The following is a 24459-nucleotide window of genomic DNA, read 5'->3' as shown; positions in this document are numbered from 1 at the left end:
TTTAAAATCTTACTTTGATAGAGGAATCCCATGAATGTTTAATCGCTGCATGTCTCACTGCAGAGAGAAAAGAATACATTGTTTGAGAAATAGCTTGTAGTCGGTGACATTCCATTGAAAGTTTGCGTTACGTCGTGAGTTCTATTAGTTTGGGTCTGACTCACTGAACTGCCGAGGTTTTTAAGGATCGCTTGCATGCATTCACAACAAGTTTCCAAAACTTTACATTTAAAATGACTGGCATCAAAACAGGCCTATGATATGCAATCGCTTTGCTAAGTAAACTCCCATGATGAAACAAAAAGTGCCAAAAGTGATATCTGTCGCTGGGTGTACCACTTGACAAATGTAGTTAGGGCTCCTCCTTCGGGCTGAGCCGAATTCGAGACAGAGGGGGAGCGTAGGGCGAGCGAGAGAGTAAAAGTTTGTATCACTTTCTAATACAGTAGCACTCTTGCACAGAGCCCGTTGTTAGCAGGGAAACAAGAAGATGGCGCGGCACCGTTGTGGTGCCACGTCTTGCTGTACAAGGAGAAAAAGGACCGTTTTAAACCTTAGGTCGATGTGTATCTTTATGTCATACGTTTATCTTTTTGGTCCATCTGCTGAAGCCGGACTATATACGTCGTCCGATCAGATTGTCCTTTTAAACGCGGGCAACTTGGACTCCGTGTTATTCAACTCTACGTCTGCTTTGGTGGTCGAGTTTTACGCGTCTTGGTGCGGACATTGTATGGCGTTTGCTCCCGTATGGAAAAGTTTGGCGAGAGATGTCAGAGGTTGGTGCCTCTTTTCTGTTTCAAACTATGTGATTGTTATTATTGTGCATAACGTATTCATGTGTATTAAATGTTTTACTTGGTCCTCAGTGATCACGTGTTTTGCCCACTATATTCCACAGCAACAATCACGATGACTACCATATGGATTGTTATTAAATGATTAGAAAATACTATAGCGAGTCAGTTATATAACAGTAAGGGTACAGATGTTTGCAGACACAGAAATATGTCTTACTGTTATATTACTGGTGTGTGTTGATGTTGAAAAAATAACTGTTAGTTAAACACAGGTAGCTGAAGCCACGGTTATCGCAGTGAGCTTCTCCTGCAGGTGTGATTACGAGATGACAGATCAAATTTGGCTGTTTCGGTGCAGTATTCACTCTGAACATGACGGCATACCTGAGCATTTGTACATACGCGACGGATGTTGTTGATTATTAGAGCATATGATGTGATTTAAAATTCCGCATGCTCTCTGTCTTTGAGATCTCCAAACACTGACATATGGAAAGACCAATGAAAAAAATTGGTATGACCAGCTTAAGAGTCTCAACATTTAACCCATTTGAATCCCCTCAATATCCCCTCACAGCCAGGAAATGTTTAATATGGTTTCTCCACAACTGAGGGCCCTTTGTAGTATGACAGGAAGGTGCTAAGGCCTTGGATCGTATTATTAGAGAGACTGCCAGCCTGCTGGCTCTTTTGCCTGTGCTCACTGCTTTGGATAATGCCTTTATTTCTGAGCTGATTGCACTGGCAAATGCAAATAAGGCTTGTTGGCTTATCAAACACAGCTACGTAGAAGGAGAAACAGTACTTGCATAGACATGACACCAGTATGTTTGATAGAGAAGTGATGAAATTCAGTCTGAGTCACACACAATGTGTAGTTCAACAATGCATTGCACTGTTTGAATAAATACAGTCTATTAATAAATACACTTGACCATCTGTGTAGGTAAGGTTCAAATTTACAATACTGTTGGTCACGTATAGAGGCAAGACACGAGTGTAAATAAAGCCCTTATTTTCTCACTCTGAACTTGTATGTACAGCTTAATAATTTTGCGTATTTCTGCCATTAGAGTGGAAGCCTGCTGTGGACCTGGCAGCCATAGACTGTGCAGATGAGGGGAACAGGATGACCTGCTCCAGCTTTGGGATCAGGGGGTACCCCACTGTCAAGGTATGGCATGGCGGTGACCTTACATTCCTGACTCTGTACAATGCTGAAGGCTGTGTAAGGCAGATTTAAAAAGGAGGCAAGTCTATCAAAGCGTCATGGCTGCTAAAATCAAACAAGAACATCACAGAAATGCAGGTGCAAAACGCTTGCTTGGGTAAACAAAAATACTCAGCTTGTTAGAAATCATAAGTGTTGGGAAGTATTAGCATTTTAGTTGCACCTGAACTTATCCTGGATGCATAGAAAGGCAAGCAGGAGTCTGTTAGGCTGCAGAGAGCATGCCTCAGGGGATGGTGATTAGTGAAAGCTATTTTTTTATTCTGATGAAGAACACTCCAATGACCAAAATGTCAATGCTATTTCACAATTATGAACATCTCCTACGTGAGATGTCCAAACAAGCCTCATAATCGAAAGTGAGCGTTTGTTGAAGTTTGATTCTGTTGTAGAAAGGTGAGCATTTTTATCTGCTTTCTGTTGTGTGGATGTGCAGACATTTTTGACACAATTACGACAACCTTGGTTAAAGAATTTTCTCACTAAGAAAGTTTCTCAACAGCACCATCCCACCAAAAGTTGATTAGCTGTTTTTATAATTAAGTATGGTATCATTGGTTAAACCATTTATTTTAAATTTGTACACCAAAAGGTCAAAACATCCATGATCGCCTACTTTGAAAGTAAATGGGGTTCTTTGTGATGTTAACAGTTAATTTGCTATTGAAACCAGTGGTGCCAAGCAAATGGCTTTACAAAAAACATTACCTAAGAGTGTTGTGATTTTAAGCATAATGATATTCACTGGGATCATTTGTATAAATATGTCAAAATGTGTCATAAATTGCAAGCAAATAAATTGCTATAGAAATGCTGTGAGTGTATTGTAGAAAATAAGTATATTCATTTCCATTCCTTCACAATACATTGTAGTATATTTGCCTACAGCTACATACATCAGACATGTTAATGACTAATATTTTAAAGATTCCAACATACACCCTATTTTCATGAATATTTAAGCAAGTTTTTTTTCTGTATTATTTGTTTCATCGTTTAGGATATGACTTTTTTAAAAAAAGAGTTGCTCTCTGTTTGGGTCCCTGGCTTCTTGTTGTTGATATACATACTCACTTAATTATAGCTTTTTGTTGTGGGTGATGTTGACTCAGGAAGCTGCTAAACATGTCCTTGATGAGAGAAACTTTTGTGATGATACAGGCTCTATAAAAAGAAGTGCACACCCCTAGTTAAGGGGTGGATTCAAAACAACCACAAGCAGTTTACGCATAGCAGTACCTACAAAAGTCAATAACAGATTTCAAGTAGGACTGCTTTTTATCCAACAGTCAGAGTACTCAATTTAGTTACTCAATTTATTTATCTCAGAAATGAAAAATATGAGTTATCGCCATAAGGATTTGTGGATTTGTTAGTGTACATTTTCTCCCAGCATATTTTTTGTTTGTACAGAAATCAGTCATCTTTGTGAATGTTAGTAAAAAAGGGAAAATGGCTAGAGGCACCAGTTACCAACCAATGATTAGAACAAAAAGCACAGTGTCTGTTCTCTGAGTCTGTTGCTCATTTCCTTTTGCATATGTTTGCAGAATTGTTGTTTGCAGAATTTTTGCAAAGTTCAGATCTAATGTTTGGCAAAATGAAAAAGATGCATTGTGTGCATTTTAATGCTGTGTTTTTGTTTTGATAAATGTGTGTGGATTATTCATGGATTATTCTGTGCCTGCATCTTTTTCCTTATTGATGATTACTGTTTTGCTGTCAGCTAGTGAGCACCATGATAACTGTCACAAAGTTTGAATGCGTAGGGGGCCACAACAGCTGCAGCTGATTGAAAAAAGAATGAGAGAGGGGGGCGTCTTCCTCTGTAGCTTCCTGTGGTCAACATCTCTCGCGACTGAACTGAGACCTTCTGCAGCTTAATTTGTGACTCTGTTTTTTCTCTCATGCAGTTCTTCCATGCTTACACAAAAAGTGGCTCCAAGGGACAGCCTTTCAAAGGTAACGTCTCTGCCTCTCAGGTCTTCTAATCTGTGGTTTTGTAGTTTACGGTTATCAGGCCTTTCGTGGATTACCCCCTTAAAGAAGTCTGCTTGTAGAGTTGTCGCTGTTATTCGCCTGTGAATGAGAAGTGAGAAAGGAGAGCCCGTCTTGCTGCAAGCTTGGCAGTATCTTCCTGCTGCAGCTTCAGGAAGAAAAAAGCCAGTAAAAAGGCTGTGCCTGGACTGTCACGCCAGCTAAATGGAGGAAGATGTTTTGCAATGACAGATAAATTTACACATTACACAAGTGGAAGTCAGCCTAACCTCCATTGCATAGTAGATTAAGTCCTTCCAAAACTGCTTATCATGACAGCTGTAAGTCAATGTGCTGAGGCAACAGGATAACAGAGACTTGCTACTTTATATTTACCTATTTTTTTACCTATATTTATTTATTTAAGTTTTATATAATGTGTTAACTCTGCAGAGTCACTTCTACTTATACTTGTATATTTGTGCTGTTGTGCTTCATTGGTGCAATTTAATTGTTGGGATGTCATGAGCAGCCCATGGTGTATGTGCCTTAATGGTTTTATTTCCTCACTATAGTTTGTAGATGATCATGATCAGAGTGTGTGTGGTATCAGTGGTGATGGTCACCTCTTTACCTGCTTCATCCCCCTCCTGTTTAATGTCCATAGTGTCTTCACACGACGTCAGGACACTCCGACGTCAGATCATTGATATGATGGAAACACACGAAGAGTCCTGGCCACCCGCCTGTCCCCCTCTTGAGACTGCCAGGTGAGTCCACCAGTATGCCATGGCAGCCATAAACCCTGGATCCTGATCAGTCAAGTGGTGTGGATGCCTATGTGTTAACTCCTTTATTTTCTGGCTTTGTGGTCTAAAGTGGGTCTGACTTGTGGTAAATTAAGCGTGGGTTTGAAATGTTGAATGAATGAGGGTGAGCTCAGGGCTAGGCCTCAACCAGGGGCTTCAATCCTGTCAAATACTCACGTTTGTGTTCATCCGTAACACTGCACCATAGAGACTTTGCAATACTTAAAGAACAGCTGCAAAAAAGAGGATATGTGCAATTGAAGACGTACAAAACAAGCGTCTGGAGAGTGGCAAAGCTGTGGCTGTATTCCCCTTTTGGTGTTTTCAGTTAAGAATAATCTTGATCTTGATCTTAGGTGGTTTGTTCGCTCTGCTGTGTGAACTCTCAAAGGGAGAGTCAGTGAGCGATTCAGTGTACTGATTAGGCTATGGTGCAGAGACAGTCGGCTGAGTGAGAGCAGGGGGGTTTTCTTTGAATTAATAATCAGAAAAAGTAGTACAGCATGGAGAATTAATCAGGAATGTGGCAGTTATCCATTCCGGCTGCACTCTGAAATGCAGCTTTCACTTGGTTGGTGTGTTTGATTTTATCGCAGCCACCTAATGAAACTGATGTTCAGCAATGGCTGATGAAAACCATTGCATGGAGCAGATATACACTTATCAGACTGACTCGAATAAAAAAAAAAAACTGCAAAGCCAAAGTGACGTGACCAATAAGGGCGGAAGTGAAAGGTAAAGACTAGTATCAATTTGTAAATGAGTGTCTTTCAAAAAGTATGTCTCTGCCGGCCACAATACTCCCTCATGTAGATTAGTGACCTCACTCACCCCAGAAGAGATGTGGTTGGGGGCGCGGTGTCAAATGTCATTCGTTTTTCAGTTGAGAAAGGACAGAAAGTAGTGGTTCAGCTATAGCACCAGGGGGCAGCGCGAGCTGTGCAATGTTTATGGTGTGTGAAGTTGATGTTTTTCAACTTATGCTGCATTTGTTGTCACCAACCTGGAGGAAAGGGCAATTAATGCATCTCTGAAACTTCACAGTTTTGGAGCAACATTGAGCAAATGTAATATTTGCTAGTTGAGTTCACTATCTAGCTTACTATTTATTCTATCTCAAGGGCACTGTCCACGAGAGGGAAAACCATTTTTTGTGCTAACTTTTTGCAAAGCTGAACTCACCCAACTGGCTAGTAACCCAAACTTGATACTCACCCATATCAAACGGGTGAATGAGTATGATTTCCATCCATGATTCTATGACCTAAAGGCACACAATGCAATGATAAAAAAGCTTTCATGAGTGCTGCGTCTGAGATTTCCTTTCAGTCAGTTTGTTGTACTTGAATCTACTGCCTGGTCTCCTTTTCTCCCTCTTTGCAGCAAAGCAGAGATTGACAACTTCTTTGAAACAAATAGTGTGGAGTACCTGGCACTGGTGTTTGAGAGAATAAACTCATATGTGGGCAGAGAGGTAAGGAAACTCGGGAACATTACATTAATGTCACTCTTAGCCTAAATGTAGGACTATGATTTTCATATTTCTGACTAAGAAAGCATTTGGCTAATCAAATATATGTATTCCACTTCCTACTTACTCGGATCACATGCAAACGGTAATACCTGAAAAATGACTAAACTGGTTTTTGAGTAGCAGAGCCTGTCCTCTGGAGCCAATTCAGTGTGCCTGTCTCGTTACAGGTGACGCTAGACTTACTTCAGTACGAGAACATCGCGGTGAGGAGGGTGCTGAGCACAGAAGATGGTCTAGTTTCCAAAATGGGTGTGACGGAGTTCCCGTCGTGCTACCTGTACTATCCCAACGGGAACTTCAGTCGTCTCAATGTGTGAGTGTCGGGTGGCTCTGATCTCTGTCTGTCTTACCATGTTGTTCTCAGTTTATGTCACTAAAACTACAAAAAAGGGGAAAATAACAAAAGAACAGCTTAACTCCTGAGACACATTTTTTGAAATACTAAAAAAGTTTAATTTGAGATTTGATTTTATATGGATTTAAAATGCCTTAAAAGCATCTACTCTTTTATTGAGGCCACAGAATTATGATCTAAGTAATTATTCAATATCAAAATGCTTTCACAGTGATTCCTTACCCTGTGATTTTTTTTTTTTGCTTTGTTTTGTTCCTTTTTAATAACTTGGCATGCAAAAGGAGCCTTTTCTTTGACAAATGCAAAAAAGAAATGATTTATGGCTGATTTATGAATTTTCCTCCCTCTGCTCTGGCACACAGAAGGGAGAGGGCTTTTTAATCTGTTGCATGAAAACAATAGCAGTTCTCTCCTGCAGTTCACCTGCCAAACAGTCCCAGAACCGCCCAGCGACAGATGGCAGCCCATCAACGCTGAATGGGTGATTGATCCAGTGGGTCACAGATCCGTCACACGTGTCCGTCCCAGGTGAACGTGGCCCCTCCCTGCTCCGCCGCAGACGCGTGCCTCCCATGCTCTGGGGACTTCCAGGATGAATAGCCCCCCCCCCCCCCCCCCCCCCCCCCCAATCAAATGTAATTGAGTCCCTGGCTTGCAGTGGGCTCTGCCTGGCCCCCTGTGCGCCTCCGTTCCCCTCTCCCTCCTTCACGCTCCGGGATGCCTGGGCTGGAGACAGAAATGGGAAATGGAATAGCGGGGCTTTTTGTTCCATTGCCAGGGTCAGTGGAGGGGGAAATGATCAGCGCTGGTATGGAGCCCCCCCCCCCCCCCCCCCCCGCCCTCCGCCAGTGCCATCTGTTCCTCAGCGGAGGTCGGGAGTCCGCGAGCGCGCTCCGTCACAGAGCCACGGGCCCGAGCTGTCATCCGATACCGTGCCGGGTCTGGAGACGGACACATATGTGGCCCCTTGTCTGAAATACCGGTGCATAGACCTCCCTGAATGGAGAAAGCGGTGCTTAGGTTTGAAGTTGCATTCATTTTTGCGTTTGTTGAATGATTGCGTTTGCATCGCTACTCTAAGATCTATGTGTACCACTCGCTCCTCCAAAATCAGCATTTTCTTCCCCTGGGCAGCTCTCCCAACAGCAGTCACCAGTTAAAAAAATCTTCAAACTCATTTGTAAATGTTCGCTTATTGCCTTTCATTTTAAAAATCGTTGACATTCACATACTACCGAAAGAGCTCCTTTTTAACTCTCGAAAGAGTTGTTTTAAAACGTAGTCATGGCCTTGCTGCACACATTCCTTTTTCTCCATGGAAACTGAGCTTGTTCTGTCAAATTCATTAGCCTTGTATCTCTGAAGAGCTCACATTCTCCACGCCTTTCAGCTGCATTCCACGCCCAGCATCAATATCTGTCTGTCTGTCTATTTCTCACTCTCTCTCAGGCAAATTGAAGCTCGCACCTTCTACTCCTACGCCCTCCAGAGGCTACCTGGGGTAGTGCGTGCAGGCAAACCACAACCTGTGGTCCCTGATGTCGTTGACAACACCACAGGACAACAGTGGTTGCCATTCAACCGGTGAGCAATTTGACTAGTGTGCTTTTGATCTCAAGTAGCTTGCCCTCTCACACACATATCAGGTCTCACAGTTCCAAAGGTTTTTAGTGCTGTTGGTAGCATTTAGTAAAATGCTAAACACACTGTTAATTTTATGATGTGCCCATGTGTGTAAACCCATACTAGTGTGGCATTTTTACAGAGCAGGAATGCACTACATTATTATTATTATTATTATTATTATTATTATTATTATTATTATTGTTGTTGTTGTTGTTGTTATTATACAAGTGTTATTCAGATCTGAAACTGTATATGTTTTTTTAAAACTAAACAGAGTATTCATTCTGGCTCTTACATCTTGTCAAACTTGTTAAAAATCCATTGTAAACGTTAACTATGGTCTTATGAATTCTAGCGCTACTATTTATTTGATCAAAACTGCAGTAGGTATCAGAGAGAGAGGAGCTTCTGTGCCATACAGGGGAGAACATAACAGGCAAAGAATGGCATCACCTCTTGCGGTCCATCTCTTCAAAGACTGTAGAATTTCCTGGATTTCATGAGAAAAGTTGCAATCAGAATTGATTGGCTGAATTGTTGTCCAAAACATATCAATGATAACACAGATGAATAACAAAATGCAATATTTTTAATCTATTTGTATTTTTCTCTTTAGTGAGGATTATCAGTTGGAAGTGATTACCACATGATGCAATGCATCCTTGATATAAAATTGGTCTGTATTCCCTATGGTTAAAGCCAGTTACGCATATAGAAAAAAAAAAAAAAGATTTAAAGTATAAGTAAGAGCTAAGCAAAGTATTGATATGCATACACATGCAAGATGCACAGAGCCTGGCTGTCGTATGCCACTGCACATAATGATTATATAAATAAACCCGCATGCCCTGTTCATGCATCTGGTTTGATCGGAGGAAGATAAATAAAAAAGTACAGTAACAACGTGGGTTTGTGGCCTGTTTTTCTATTTTGTGTTCTCTTTATTTTCATTTCAATTTGGGGGCCAAAAAGTCGTGCTGCCATTTGTCGTGCTGCTAAAGTCATAATTGAGTTTGACCTCCCCCTGTTTTTTTGCTGTGGCGCTTGATAAATGTGGTGTTTGAGTTTGCGTCATTCTGCGGGGTTGCTCTTGATTGTGTGGAGCTGTGCTTCACCAGGTCCTGTGTGTACATGTCTGACCTGGAGTCCGCCCTGCATTACTCGCTGCGTTCCGAGCTGGCGGCCCACCCCACCATCAGAGGCAAGGCCTTGACCGATCTGAAACGCTACGTCTCAGTGCTGGTAAAGGTGAGTGGGGAGGCGGTCGTACACCATTAGCTGTAGCTTGAGACTAAGCTTTGAATGTCCATGTTTTATGCGTTTCATGCTATCCAGCATGCTATCACTCACCATTGCAATTCTTATAAATGACCACCAGGGGGAGATGGAAACTTGATGTTGCAGTGTGTCTTTTGTGACAGGGAAGAAGCACATATGGCAAAATAGCTTTGTAACATTGCTCTGATTTTAGTGCGGTGACACTCTTTTCCTTGTTATTAATTGTAGATTCACACAGGTTCTCATAATTTGAACAGTATTATCAGTGCAATGTGAATGTGGAGCGTACATCTGCACATTGCCAAATACAAATCGAGGAGTACAAATATACAAGATACATTATTATGATCTTGTCTAATTAACAATCAGAGTATGTATAGAATATCCCCATTCCCCAAAAACACTATGTCACTAGAGAGCGGCCCATTTGCCTTCTTTCAGAGTCCTCTTTCCTTAACACGTGTGCTGGTGTAATAGAGTGTAATCGCTGGCATTTCACAGGAACACAGGCGCGGAGTGCAAACAATGCACAAGAAACACATCGATACAGAACTTTCTAAAGGGGCAGGCACAGAGCATGCTCGCACTTTGCACAGAGCGTGTGACAGACTCCCACGTTGCTTCTCAAACAGTAACATCAAGTGCCTGTGTGCGCCTGTGTGCGCCAGTGTCGCGCGTAAACCACTCAGTGTAGCACTTTGCACGCACACGCACTTTTCGGTGTCGAACAGAACACTGAGGGTTATTGACTGGTCAACCACAGGATGCAGAGGGCTCTCTTGGGTGCTGTTGAAACTTTTTATTTACTCCCCTGATGTAAAGTGCCGTAGATACCCTCCCACCGCCACCACCCCGGTCCCCCTGGAGACACGCGCCACCCCCCCTCCCCGTGCTCCCGCCATTTCAGGCCTCCGCAGCGTGGCTTTTTGACAGGTATTCTTTTGATTAGGTCTAGGACAATGACCTCCCCAGACCACGAGAGCTTCCTCCCCTCCCAATCTTTATGATTATTTCAGACTCTCTGGGGATGATTTGAAATGACGATGGGGGGGGGGGTGTATGATCCGGCCCCCCCATTAACTCCAGTTTGTTTCGTCAATATTTGTAACTCCCTGTGGCACCCAGCCACCCCCACAGACTGTCCTTGTTGCTTGGACCAGAGCTTTGGAAAAGGATAAGCAGCCTTTTATTTATTGACCTATGCTGGAGATACCAATTGAACACACATGCTGCCTGAATGAAGAGGGTGTGTTTAACCCCCGGTTGAAGCCTGTTCAGGCACAGCAGAGGGGCCACATTGTACTGCAGGCAAATGAGAAGGAGAGGAGAATAGTCCAATTTCTGCTGTCAGAATGCACACATTCTCAATGGCCTGTAAACGCTCTGGCAGGAGCCTCCACGAAATACATATGCTAAACTGTGAATTTTTAATGAGATTAATGATCGGGAAGCGTGCAGTGTTTTCCAAATAATTTAGTCAGAAAAGACCTCATAACTCCCAAAATGACGCCTTTAATTGCGTAAGGTCGATGGTGAGACATTAAGTACAGAACCCGCCTGCAGTGTTGCTGACCAGTACATTAGTCTCTGTCACTTCTGAAATTTCACATTTTATAACTGCCATTTAACTCAGCTTTTAGGCCCATATATTTACAACAGAGTAGCCCTGCTAAAACACCAAAGTATTTTTCTGTACTGTAATATCACTTGATTTATTGTGCTGTCAGCCGGAGGCCGGATTTATGAATTCCAACATGTATTTCAGGATTAAAAAAGGCGGATCTTGGATGCGTGAGAGCATTACCAGGAGAATTTAGGATTACTCCGCTGTCCAGCTTTCTTGAAAAAAAAAAAAAAGCTTCCAAGAGAGAGAGAAGGATATAGAGTAAACAATATATGGGAGCTTAATCCCAAATCCAGCCTCTGCTCTGTCCCATTTCTCACTGTTGCTCACAGTTCAGCGTGCTGTGGAGTGTGTGTGGAGTGTGTGTGCGCTAGTTGGAAAACCGGGCCTCTGTCCCGAGGTGGCAGGAAAGCCCTTTGGACGGGCGTGACAAACGGAGGCGGCCGGGCGGAGGAGCCGGAAGGGGGAGACGGATAGGCCCGCTGGCTCTTGCCACTGTGGGATCTGGGGAGCTGTTTGCCAGCTTTTACTCAGTGGCATGTATATTAGTCCCCGAGGTCGAATGAGGCTGGATTAAAAAGGGCTTCGCAGGGCCAGCCCCGACAGATGCATTCTCTTTTGAGCATCTCTCCGAGGAGGCTGCGGTTTCTCAAGTGCTGATACTAATCGGATTTAAGATGACATATTGCTGGGGTGAAGTGGATTGTCATGGTCCTGCGAGAGACTGCAGGGGGGGATGGGGGGGGGGACGCGGGGTGCTCAGAGAGGAGGACCGTGGCACAACGGCCAAGCAAACAGGTCAGCGCAAGAGTCCTCACGCACTTGACAACAGGCTATGAGCCCAGAAGTGGTATACAGACAAAGGTCAGTTCGCAGTCGTTTCAGCAGAAATTTAGGCCACATGTCGAAGCAAACCATAGAGTAAATAAACAATCAACCTGCATTTTTCCACACTTGATTCCTCAGTAAAATTTCTTCTGCTTTCAACTCCTGTTGGTCATTTACAGGAGCATTTCATTCGCACTGTATAATGTCAAAGCCAAAATAAAAATGACCACCATTTCCTGGGGTATTCTGTTGGTAGAAAGGGTGGGAGGAGGAGCTGAGCTTTGTGGCTTTGCGACCCTTTCTTCAGCTTTGTCACAGTTTCAAGCTGGGAATGGCCGTATTTGCAGCATTCTTGCTTTTCTGTTTAATCAAATGTTTGTTAATGAGATTTTCCCACTGGTTAGCAGCCAGTGCTCACAGCCTTTGCAAGGCTAAGCCAATTGTCCTCATGGTAGCAGGAGGGACCTTTTCTGTGTGCCTTCAACACCCCCATTAGTAATATGGCATTGCTGCTCTCTGTCCCACTACTAATGCGTTTGATCGTCTTTGTCTAGGAATATCCGAACGCCCTGCGTCGCAGCCATATCTCTCAGATTAAGGGAACAGATCAGAGCGGAGTGTGCGGAGGGGTTAAGTAAATCTTCGGGACCCTTTTTAAGTGAACTGTGTTTAATGGCGATCCCGTTAGAGGGTGATGAATAGAAGCCCGGGCCCAGCACCGCAACGTTGAACAGATGGCTGGCGCAAATTGAAAACACTCAGCAGCACAAATCAAAAAAGGTGCACCTCTGGGATCCAGCCCCCTTTCTCCTGCTCGATTCCCAGTGCAGGGGTAAGAGCCGGAGGGGTCACTCCTGGCTCACTTTCAGGCCAAGCCAGATTTCTGCATGTTTGCTTTAATATCTGTTTATTCCTGCAACAGCTTTCTGAGCTTTGAGCATTGAGCTCGGCTCCCCTCTGTTACTTTAGATTTTCTTTCTCGTGGGCACTTACACCTTTTCATTCAAGTGGGCCGGTCCCACAGAAGCCAGTCCCAAGACTGTTTTAACAGTGTACACCCACAGCTGTAAATATGCCTGTACGTGATGTGTCTTAAATGGTGTGAAACTAACCAGAATGGGTGTCGTTATGATCAAAAAAATCTAATTGTTGTCAATCTTCTGTGTGTGTATGCGTGTATGCGTGTGTGCGTGTATGCGTGTGTGCGTGTGTGCGTGTGTGTGTGTGTGTGTGTGTGTGTGTGTGTGTGTGGGTATTTGTGTGCGCGTATGCATGCATGTGCGTGTGCATGCAAGCATATGTGTGTGCGTGCTGAAAGATTTCAACAATACCGGAGTGTGAGGAGCATTACTGAGTACAGGCAAAGACAGAGAGAAAAGAGGGCTGAGTGGAGCTTCGTGACTGCAGCTCTTTACCTCTGTCTTGTTCTGAGTCTGGGCTTGCAGCACAGATAGCGGGTTGCCATGGCACCGTACTGTTTATTGGTCCGTCTTCCCCACCATTAGTGTTGCAGTCAAAACGACAAGATTAAATACAGCTCGACTTGCCAGAGCCAGTCGTTTTAATGGGGGGAGATTTGATATGATTGCTGGTACAGAGGCTCTCTCTTCGGATCGGAAATGACTGTAAATCCAGTCAGTTGTTTTCAGTTGTTAATGCCTCCCTCCCTTCACCTGACACCGCTCTGTCACCACCCCTCTCAGACACCGAGCGCACGGATTTGCACTCATCCAGGATGCCCCGCTCTCTGTCAGTACTCTGCAGAATGTGTTACATTTCTTTTATGCTCTGTTTTTTTAACAACTGCGTTTTTGAAAGAAAAAAAAGAAAGTATATTTTGCGACCTGTGCTCTGTGGGTGGATTTGCTATATTCATGTTGCAGTTGGTGCTGGGAGGGTGAGAGAGATTACTGACTCGTCTGACTTCAGTCTAGGAAGGGTGTAAGGCAGTGCCAATGCCTTCATCCTTCATTGCTTAAACATTATTAAAATGGACACTGATAACAGTGATGGGAAAATTCAGCAGCATGTACTTTAGTTTGATTCCTTCATACTTCCCAAAAAGAATGTACAAGTGAATGAGTAAATGCTTAATAAGAATAATTCTCATACACTATTTTGATTTAATTGACTTCCATGTAGTACTCTGACAGTAAAAAACAGAATATCTTTTATGAGTATTAACAAAAAAACTGGCCCAAGAAAGAGGACTCTTCCTTGAAAATTGCATACTAATAATTGTTAGAAAATACAGTGATGCAACTTATTACTAAGCAAAAAAACATGCTTTTTTTACACACATGTTATCGCTCATAACTTTGTGCCTTTGACATTTTTAATTGTTTAATTAACTTTAATTGTTTTTTGAATTTTTTTTGTGAAGTAGTATTTGAAGTTGAGCTGCTGTTTGAGAAGTACAAAAAGAAGTCTGTGTTTAATTATGATTTTAAAACATTTTATAGAAATGACAAATTTCATAGACACTATGCAGATGTCTTCGTATGTTCTGTTTTAAATGTAAGTCAAAGAGACCAGAAAAGTTGCTGCATACAGGGAGCATGCCGTACAGATATTCGGTATGTCAGGTCGGACTGAAGTGATCCTCTGTTTGTGTTGTGTGGGCAGTACTTCCCTGGCCGGCCGGTGGTGAAGAACCTGCTGCAGTCTGTGGAGGCCTGGCTGCTGGGGCTGGAGGACACTGAGCTCTCTTACAGCTCTCTGCACAGTGTGCTGGAGAACACCGCCGAGGTGAGGGCTTGCCTCATTCAGCCAGCCACACTGCCCTCCTCCTGTGTTTAGGCCTCAGGCCTTCCTGTGTTTTCAGTGACTGCCTTGTCACTGTTGTACTGGTACCAAAAAGAAGGAATAATATTGTGTCTGCGGACCTACATACTGTATCGAGAATGTCTAGGTTTATGCAACTACAACAATCTGGAGAGAGTAGCCACGTCTAACCCACCTACCACATACTGTGAAGCTTTTAGCCTGAATGACACCTAAAAAGCAAAGGGACCCACTTTTCATTAAGTGTCTTTTACACCATCATATCTATGTAGGAACAATGTATCTTTGTAGTATCTACTGTGCACGTTATGGTTGCTTCAAAGGTTGAACCACAAGCAGGTTGAATTTTCTAAATACTATGTAACAATATGTATGTGAACAGCTGTTACACTGTACCGTTGTATCTATAGTGTAAGTACACTTATTCTAAAAAGCTGACTGATATTTAAACATCATTGCCAAATTTAAGGCAGTGCAACAGCTGTTTGAACATGTTACTTCAGTATATTTCAACACCGAGAGAATACTGTAGAGGATGGGTTATCACTATTACTGGAGGAGTCCTGGTATCCTGAGCTGAGAGCTCAGCCATACATACTCCAGAAGCACTGTGATTGTGTTCCAGAATGTTCTGTGCAGTGTCATATTTAGAAATCTACCTGTGTAATTTTTTTTTCTTCATTTTGTTGGCCACTATTGTTCCCCAGTGCAGTGCACTTGATGTTGCCAATAGGAGAACGCTCCAGAGGCCACATGCTCTCAGATTTGAGCGGTCACTTAGCGGCATCATTAGCTTTTAGCCGCAAGATCAATGAATCAATGAGTCAATGAGGAAGTATGAACCTACTCCCCCAAGGAAATGGAGTTGAGTGCGACAGAGCAGCGTTCGGTGTACACACACTGGCTCTTTACAATTGACTGCTTTGTAATACTGTCAATCAGAGCCTGAGCGGCCTCCCACCTCCTCCAGTGTCTGGCTGTGAGGGTATGACTACAAGTCGATTGTAGTGCACCTCATCAAGCTCTTTCCGTCCTCAACCAAAACGAGGCTCACTAAACCTCATTATGTTCTCTGTCAGTATGGATCCATATCAACCCTTCACTCATGCTCTGTTAATCAGAGCTGCAGTGAAAATATTGATAGTTTGCTATTTGCCCTCCAAAATATGATATGTATTGTCTTTCTTTTTAAAAATGTATTGTGGAGAGCTGCATACTTCATGCGGTCATCATGAGCAAAAATGGAAATTGAATTTATTATACATTATTTTAAGAAGGTTTTAAGTCTTGAGGAAACTCAGATGATTTTTTTTTTTGAATTTGCTGGATGTGTTATAGGCTTTGATTTGAAGCGGCCGGTCTTTTGTCAGAGGGAGGTAAGCAGACCTGTGCTGAGGTGTGTCCTGAGTGCTGTCTGTGTGTCTGCAGATTCCTAATGCTGTCCTGCCAGAGGGTGTGCGGTGGGTGGGCTGCCAGGGGTCACAGCCACATTTCAGGGGGTACCCCTGCTCCATGTGGACCCTCTTCCATGTCCTGACTGTACAGGCCATGAAAACACGTGGTTCAGGTAGTGTATGCATGGCGGACAGGATAGCACTTTGTGACAGTACTTTTCTGATGCATTTGTTTCAGTGTCTTAATCGTGAAATTTCAGTGATTTTTTTTACAGGTAGCTGTCCTGACCATTATTTTTTTAATGAAATGACATTTCCTAACCTGTTGAAAAAAATTTGAATCTCAGTGCGCTCCATTTTAAATGACCTCTAGTCCCCAGAATGCTTTGTGAAAGTGGTCACACCCCTTAAATCTCTTCACACAAAGTATATGCATAGCGAAAATTGGCAGAAATTCAAATTCCACTCCATAAAATGAACTAGTTTAGAGACTATATTTATAGGTTGACTAACCCATAGAGTCTGTATTTATTTGGTCAAGACTCACTCAAGGTGAGTGATAGCAGCATGATTTGCAAATGGAATTAGCCACCACAGTAATCTGCAGAGAGGAAAGGTAAAGCAGTGCATTCTGGGATTTGTATGAGCCTTAGCTTGTAACAGGGTGTGAAATTCCCAAAATGATTTCAAACAAGCTTGTTTCTAAAACAAATGACTGTTTTTAAACAAAAGATCTTTTAATACCAATACCTACTACAGTTAAGATGAAGAACAACATGTTTAATTTCATATTTATGGTGACGTTACCCTTTCAGTGAAGATTTTGCTCTTCATTCAGTTTTCTATGGAGTGTAAGTGAATTCAAAATGCTGAAATTACACATAAGCAGTGCCTTGTTTCACAAATCACCCCCCCCCCCCCCCCAAAATGCAATGGTTCTTGTGGGTTATACTTCTGGAGCAGTCTATTGCCATGAGACACAGCTGGTACAGATGTGTCCTTTCAGTGGAGGGTCTGCCCAGCTGCTGGAAGCTGAGCAGCAGTTTCCTAACAACACACACACACACACATACACACACACACATACACACACACACTGATGGCTGTGGATGGGATGGTGTGAGGTGGAGTGGGTTTTCGTAGAATCTTGAGGGGCTTTAGTTCCCCAATGACCCTGGAATGCCTTATCCCGAAGTGACTCCCAAATGTTTTTCCTGGTAGTGTACAGGTCATTATCAGATTTTTGTTCTATTTTCTTGCAGTTCAGTAGCTGAAAAAAGACCTTAATTGCGGGTGGGTAAAAAGGGATTAGTTTAGATTAGTGGAATTTGAGTGGTTAATAAAAGGGGCAGCTGACCAACGCTCCTCTCCTTGTGGGGCTAATCCCGGAGCTTATGGGGGGGCTTCGCATGACCTGCAGATGGACGGCCAGGGGTGTCCATCTGTCCACTGCGGACCCCTGGATTATTTCCGTCCGCACAGATCATCTGAGGGGAGAGAGATTCAGCTTTAAACAAAGCAGAAAACAAAACAAACCCTGCTAAATGTATCTGCCCTCCTGGGACATCTGCCTTCTCACAGCTTTTTCTGCTTTTTTTGTGCATAATGTAGATTATGTTCATGGTTTTCAATAAAGGAAACAAGGATAGTTTTTTTTTTTTTCCCCTGAGCTGATCTCCTTTTTTTGTTGTAGTTTCACATGCACTGTAACACCGTCTCCTTTCACACTGAATTACATGGGTTTCCTGGTTTAGAAGGGGGGGGGGCGTCACGGCCTCGCGTTGAGTTTTTGCTGCGCTGTGGGCTTCACAGCTCCTGTCTTTGCGTCGGGTCCACTCCTGTGGTGACACAGCTCCCTTTCGCCTCGGCAGGCCCGCAGGAGGTGCTCCAGGCCATGAGGGGCTACGTGCGCAGCTTCTTCGGCTGCCGGGAGTGCGCCTCGCACTTCGAGAACATGGCCGAGGAGAGCATGGACAGCGTGAGGACGCTGTCGGCCGCCACGCTGTGGCTCTGGTCCCGCCACAACCGGGTCAACAACAGGCTGGCAGGTGAGTTACGGGCACACAGCGGGAACTAGGCCGTTTTTCTCCTCGTTCTTTTTCCTGAGTGCCGGGGTGTATCTCTGCTGTCCACGCTCTTTTCAGACTGCTAGAACAGGTGAGTCCCAGGTGTCTTTGCTTCTTGTCAGTGAAAAATGCCCTAGGCCCTAAAAGTATATTTTTGACTGAGCCAAGTTGTGTGAAGGCAGGGCTGCATTTGTTGTTCCCTGAGAGGAACAAGTTTGTGAGCGGTGAATTAAATGCCTCTTATTTGTACTGCATTCATGTTCAAATTCACTATGTTGGACTCATTAGACAGAAGTAAGCTTTACATTCACCTTAGGCACACACAGTTAATGAAGGGCAGGCTTGGTGTGTGTTTTTGCTACATTGTGGTTACATTGTGGTGTTCATGTTCTTTCTGTGAGGGCTTCAGGATTCCTCCCTGCCTTCAGGCCAACCTTTGGAAATGTTGATTCGTTGCTTCCTGTACAAGAGTCACATGACTTTAGGAATCCTTTAATCTGCAGATTCTGAAAGCATTCCTTGTCTCAACAGCGATGTGTCTTAACTGCAAAGTCAAGAGGCTATAGAGTGATTATTAGTATTGTGCTCATTAAACTCAGTGTTTACCGGGAGATGGGAGGAAACTGCCGTGTTTAAGTGGTGCTTGGATTTTGTTGAGGTTAAGGTTGTCTGTTATTAGAGGGATTGAAATAGGCTGTAATGAATTAGAATTGTGTTTGCTTTATTGCTTTTTATGTGTAAAAATATGATTCAGCATTGGAAGAACAATTTTTGTATTATATCACTCTTTAGCTACGGTGTGAAGTATGCAGTTGCCCTATTCAGGTACACAATATATGAGAGAAAAAATCCCACTGTCACTTTATACACAAGTACATACGTACGATATTCGGGATGGGATATTTGTAAGTAGATAATCTGTAGTTCCTTATAATTTTTTCTATAAAAATGTCTCTCCTTGATGAAGTAAGGCCTGGAAAATTTCTCCTTTCATTCCTTTGCATTTGCCTGTGAAAAGTCCACACCTGAAGTTTTTTTTTTTTTTTTTTGCCTGGATTTTTCCTCAGAAATGTCCCCTCTCTGCTGGGCCTTAAATCCCTCTAATTCGGCGATCCTCTGGGCAGACACCAGCTGTCCCTCACTCCTTGTTCCGTCTCTTTCCTCTGCCTCGGGATTAGCCCACAGTCCCGAGGATGAGAGTCCCCTGACCGGCTCGTCTGTGGCTTAAATAACGTACACCAACTCAATGCCACCGAAAGAGAAACTACCACTTTTACAGTAGCCAGTGTTTCTACACACAGAACATGGTTTTAAGGGTGTAATGACCACTCCCCTTTTTTAAATTTTATTCCATAATTCATCTCTCCCCATTGCCTTTGCTGGAGGTTCTCTTTTTAGGGTGTACTTTTTAGGGAGTCCCCTGTTGTCCCCTGTTGTCAACACACAGTCATTATTAGTAGGCATTCATTTCTGTTTCCAGTTGTATTAGATCCAGATGAAAGAGCTGAGGAAGAACTGGGAATTTTATGGGAAAGCATGACTGGGATTGCTGTGGGATTTTGGGTTGTGATATGTAAGAAAGGTTTCAGCTAACTGTTCCTGTTTTTCACAAGGGTGTAATCAGAATTCTGTGATCAGAGGTGTGTGTTTTAAGAAAAACAAACAGATTTCAAGCCCCTCCTCTGTATGTATGCTGTACAGAATGTATAATAGCATGCGCCGTACGTAGTGGTGTCATAATATATTTACACTGTATTTAATCATATAAAACAAAAACAATAAAGCCATACCCAGGAATTATTATGTAGGAAAATGTTTGAAAATGATAACAGTAATATCATTTATATTACTTGTAAAATATAATATTTATCAATACATATTAACAAAGTCTTCCAGTGTAGGCCATCCCTTTTCAGCACTGTGTGAAAAGCTCACTGAGTGGCAGGTAAACAAAATAAATCAACAGATAACATACGAGTCCTCTAAAAATGGCAGTATATCAATGTCTTTTTACTATAGCGGATGTTTTTTCCATTGCTGCTCTGTGCCAAGGGGGTACCTTGGTCAGTACTCATGGAAATAAATAAAAAAACACAGAAATTGCCACAAAAATACAGATTACTACACAAGCAGAGTCAACACCTCCTTGTGAGACGTTTAGGATGTGGTGTTGTTGTTCACATCTTACAATATTTTAAAACCATAAAAAACTTATGAGAATAGGAGCAAGAGACAGAGATGGCAGTATTTAAAAGGTAAAGGGTAATGTGGTGATACTACAATCATTTTCGCTCAGATGACTCAGCTGTAACAGGTGTTTATCAAGAAGAGCCCTGTCATCATACAGCTTAGTTAAATCACTTAATTGTTTTTTTTTTCCCTGACATCTATGGTGAAAGGGACGGTCCCATCTTCAATCACAAGGACAGCTAAAATCATGAATAACAGGACTCTGAAGGATGCAAGTACCCGCCCTCTGCCTCTCCATGGCCCCCAGACATTGCTCCCTATAGGCACCCCCCCCCCCCAGACAGCCATTCCCTCCGCTTGACAATTCGTATGGAACACAATCTAGCAGCATGGGGGGCAAGGGACCCCACACAATTCCCAGGATGCCTTTGACAGCAGGTGGCACACGCCCCGAGTCACAAGCCCCAAGCACCCCCCAATTGTAATTCCCCACCAGAGTGATTACGATTGTGATGTAGTGCATGATAGGGTTTGAGAGAAGGACTTTAGGGAAGGGGAGGAGTTGGGGGGTGGATGGATGTGTATGTGCGTGTGTGTGTGTGTTTGAAAGTGGGGGGGTCTCGGCAATAAGTCGGTGTCCCCCCGCCTCCGCTGTCCCATTCCTCGCCCATGTCGCCTCTGATTCTCATTTCTGCCATCCCCCAGGGGCGAGCGTCCCCCCCCTGTCCCACCCCCCTACAAAGTGTGCCTCTTTAGCAGATCCCCCCTTTCAGATGCAGCGATGCGTGAAAATGGGTCTGTTTGTAAAGCAGCGAGACAATTAATTTAACTGGCACAAAGGGGCCCCAGAGCAGGAGCCCGGCGGCAGCAGCAACAGTGCGCTGCGTGGTGTTGCCACTTGTCAGCGGGGACAGATAGAGACGCGTGTCTACAGAGCGGAGATAAACAGGCTTCCCCCGCCACAATAAGGAGAGAAGGCGGGTCGCGCTCTCTCTCTCTCTCTCTCTCTCTCTCTCTCTTTATCTCTCTCTCTCTCTCTCTCTCTTACATTGGCTGAGGAAAGAATCGCTTCATTCATTTATTTGTTTAGACCTTAGACCTCCGATGCGCTTCTCTCTTGCCTGTTGCTTTCAGATAGCTATGGTTGTATTCACCTTGAGGGCTTTGTTTGTATCCCCCGGAGCTCCCTGTACAGAATTCTAATAAATAGATTAGATATACATATTTGTACTAAATGAATATGTATGAATTACATGAACGTTCATTGACAAAATTAGCTTTTGCTGTAATATTGATACTACTGCTAAAGTCCCCCCTCCGTTAATGAAAACAAAGATAATGAAAACTAAGAGAGGGATTGCACGCGCGTGTGTTGTCACGCGGCATGCAAATATGAGAGCTGTCACAGGAAAATGTATGAAAGGGACCGAATTCCAGCAGGACACAGTAAAATTGATATATCTCTTATGTAAAGTGCTGTATGCAGAGTACACACACACATGCATATGAGTGAGATTAATCTGGGAGAAGGATTGGGGGCGGGGGGTTGGGATGTAAATTGACAGCGCTGTAAAGTGACAGAACCGCCGCGGCTCTGACTCTCCTCCCGCATCAGCGACGACAAGCAATTTATTAGCAGATGCCCCCCATTTGAGAGCCCCAAGAAAACATGTAAAGCAAAAATTCTAATTCATTAAAAGGAGAGCTCCCCCGGAGGTGTCCGCTTTCATATCCAATTTGGAGATGGTGGTGTCTTCAAAGGGGTGTGGAGATGAGGGGTGGGGGGGGGCCTCCCGTGCCCCCTCAAACACATCTATTATCCCTCTACCACTCCCTGTGGGACGTCCCACCAAACCATTGATCATTGTGAGATCCTGTCACACACACATGCGCGCACACACACACAAACACACGCATACATATACATTATGAATACACAAATGCACAATGTGCTGACACAAACATTCAAGTGGGTGACAAACTACTTAGACATTTGACATACAAAAGTCGACACATTCCACACATTGCATTCCGATTTAAAATCACGTATTTGTTATTCTGCATACTTTAGTATCTGTCCTTCTTTTTAGTCAGGTCTGAAATGTGTTAAGGTGGATGATTGTGAGAGAGTCTGACAGCACAGTGGTTCAGCGTTACCCTTCATTGGACACATCTGGGTTTAGACAGGTCTGCACTAAAGCCACAGGAAGGAAGCGTACAACATAACGCTTCAGGGCAGTGTACAAAAAGACGTCATACCAAAGCAGCCGTTCCGGAGAGATTCCAAGAGAATGACGTTATCTTTGTTATGTTCTGGAGACATTCATAGTACTTTACTGAATTGTAAAATTTTTAAACTTTTGTTCTTTTTTTAACCAGGTGCTCTGAGTGAAGACCCCCTCTTTCCCAAGATCCAGTGGCCTCCCCCAGAGCTGTGTCCCAGCTGCCACGGAGTGAAGCTCAGTGGGGAGCACACCTGGAAGCAGGAGCGGGTGCTCGCCTTCCTCAGGGAGCACTTCTCCTCCGACGGCATCCAGCTCGACTACCTGGAAGAGGAGGCCAAGCTGCTGAGCAAGCAGGGGGAGAAGCTGGCCTCCCTGAGGAAGGAGCAGGATGCCGGGGGGCAGGGTGAGAGGAAGGACGGAGATGGGGAGGCCCAGGATACCGCGGCGGAGGGAGAGGAGGGCGCGCAGGAGGAGCCGGCAGCAGAGGGGGAGGAGGAGGTGGAAGATCCAGCGGAGGAGGAGATGGACGAGCTGCAGGCGGCGGATGAGGGCAGGGCCACGGAGCCGCCACCCTGGGACAGGCCGGAGACAGAGCCTTCCCGCCACAGCAAGCCCAGCATCGTGGGGCTGAAGCTGAGGGAGCCGTCGCGCGAGGACATCGTGGACCTGGACTCCTTCGTCAACCAGCACTACAAAGTCAAGGCCCTGCGGGAGGCCAGCCGCATCAAGAGGAGGAGCCTGCAGAGGAAGGAGGAGCTGGAGCTGCAGCCCGTGGAGCCGCACGGCTTTGCCGGGGAGGAGGAGTGGCTGCGGAAGAGGGGGCTCTCGGAGGAGGACGGGGAGGGGGGGATGGGGATGGGCATGGCGCTGGACATGGACCTGCCGCCCTACAGGAAGCGCTGGATCTCCCTGCTGAGCGTGGGCTTCTCGCGCGTGGACATCAGCCTGTGCGTGCTGCTCTACCTGCTGTCCTCCATGTGCCTCCTGGGCATGTACCTGTACTTCAAGATGCGCCTTAGGCTGCGGCGTGCCAAGGTGGCTCTGCCCTGAACCGGATATCCTTTTGTATTCTTGGTTAAGGTACTTAACCCACAATTGCCTCAGTAAATATCCAGCTGTATAAATGGGTAATATGTAAAAAATTGTAACCTATGTAAATCTCTCTGGATAAGAGCGTCTGCGAAATGCCAATAATGTAATGTAATGTAAATTCTACTGCTCGCAAACCCCACAGTGTGATTCAGCAGTTGCCAAAATCCCTCTCGACACTGAGTTACTATGTAAGGAGTAGGAGTAGGAGAGAGGGTCTTTGCAGTCCCTGTATTGCTTGCATTGCAATACTAAACTCAAATTAGTTGGTTTTGCCTGTAATTATGTCTTTCACCACTTGTGTGTCAAGTGTCTGTAAAGCTGAAAAAAAGATGAAGGAAATTGACTGTAACTGGAAACAGCCTAGAAGTCGGTAGTGCTGACTTTATTTTGTATTTATTTTTTAATTTTGAACCTTGTCATTTTGAAATGTGAAGAAAGTGTACATGTGTTTTTAACTGGATAAGCTTTATATATAATTTACTGTGATGTAAAGGTTCTTAAAATAGAAATTGACCCCCCTCTTATGAACACACACGCCCACAGACAGAGACATAGATGTACATGGTATTTATTACTGAAAACTCCTTCCTTGTACTGAGGCTCAGTGCTGTGTGAATGAAGGGGGAATATTTTACGGCACATCCAT

At 44.0% G+C, this 24459-nt stretch overlaps 1 protein-coding gene across 1 annotated transcript; it reads left to right on the top strand.

Annotated features, from left to right (window-relative positions):
- The first annotated feature begins 373 nt into the window (after window positions 1–373).
- On the top strand, window positions 374–23864 carry qsox1 (quiescin Q6 sulfhydryl oxidase 1). Its single transcript, XM_036521743.1, has 12 exons — window positions 374–779; window positions 1874–1974; window positions 3945–3993; window positions 4676–4778; window positions 6201–6291; window positions 6519–6664; window positions 8156–8290; window positions 9451–9580; window positions 14688–14810; window positions 16275–16413; window positions 18112–18288; window positions 22876–23864. The coding sequence occupies exons 1-12, from the start codon at window positions 491–493 to the stop codon at window positions 23769–23771; spliced, it is 2379 nt and encodes a 792-aa protein (XP_036377636.1). The 5' UTR covers window positions 374–490; the 3' UTR covers window positions 23772–23864.
- The last annotated feature ends 595 nt before the right edge of the window (window positions 23865–24459 follow it).

The sequence above is a fragment of the Megalops cyprinoides genome, chromosome 2 (genome assembly GCF_013368585.1).
Source record: "Megalops cyprinoides isolate fMegCyp1 chromosome 2, fMegCyp1.pri, whole genome shotgun sequence".
NCBI lineage: Eukaryota > Metazoa > Chordata > Actinopteri > Elopiformes > Megalopidae > Megalops > Megalops cyprinoides.
The sequence above is the reverse complement of the archived record's forward strand: the minus strand, read 5'-3'. Positions and strand labels throughout refer to the sequence as shown.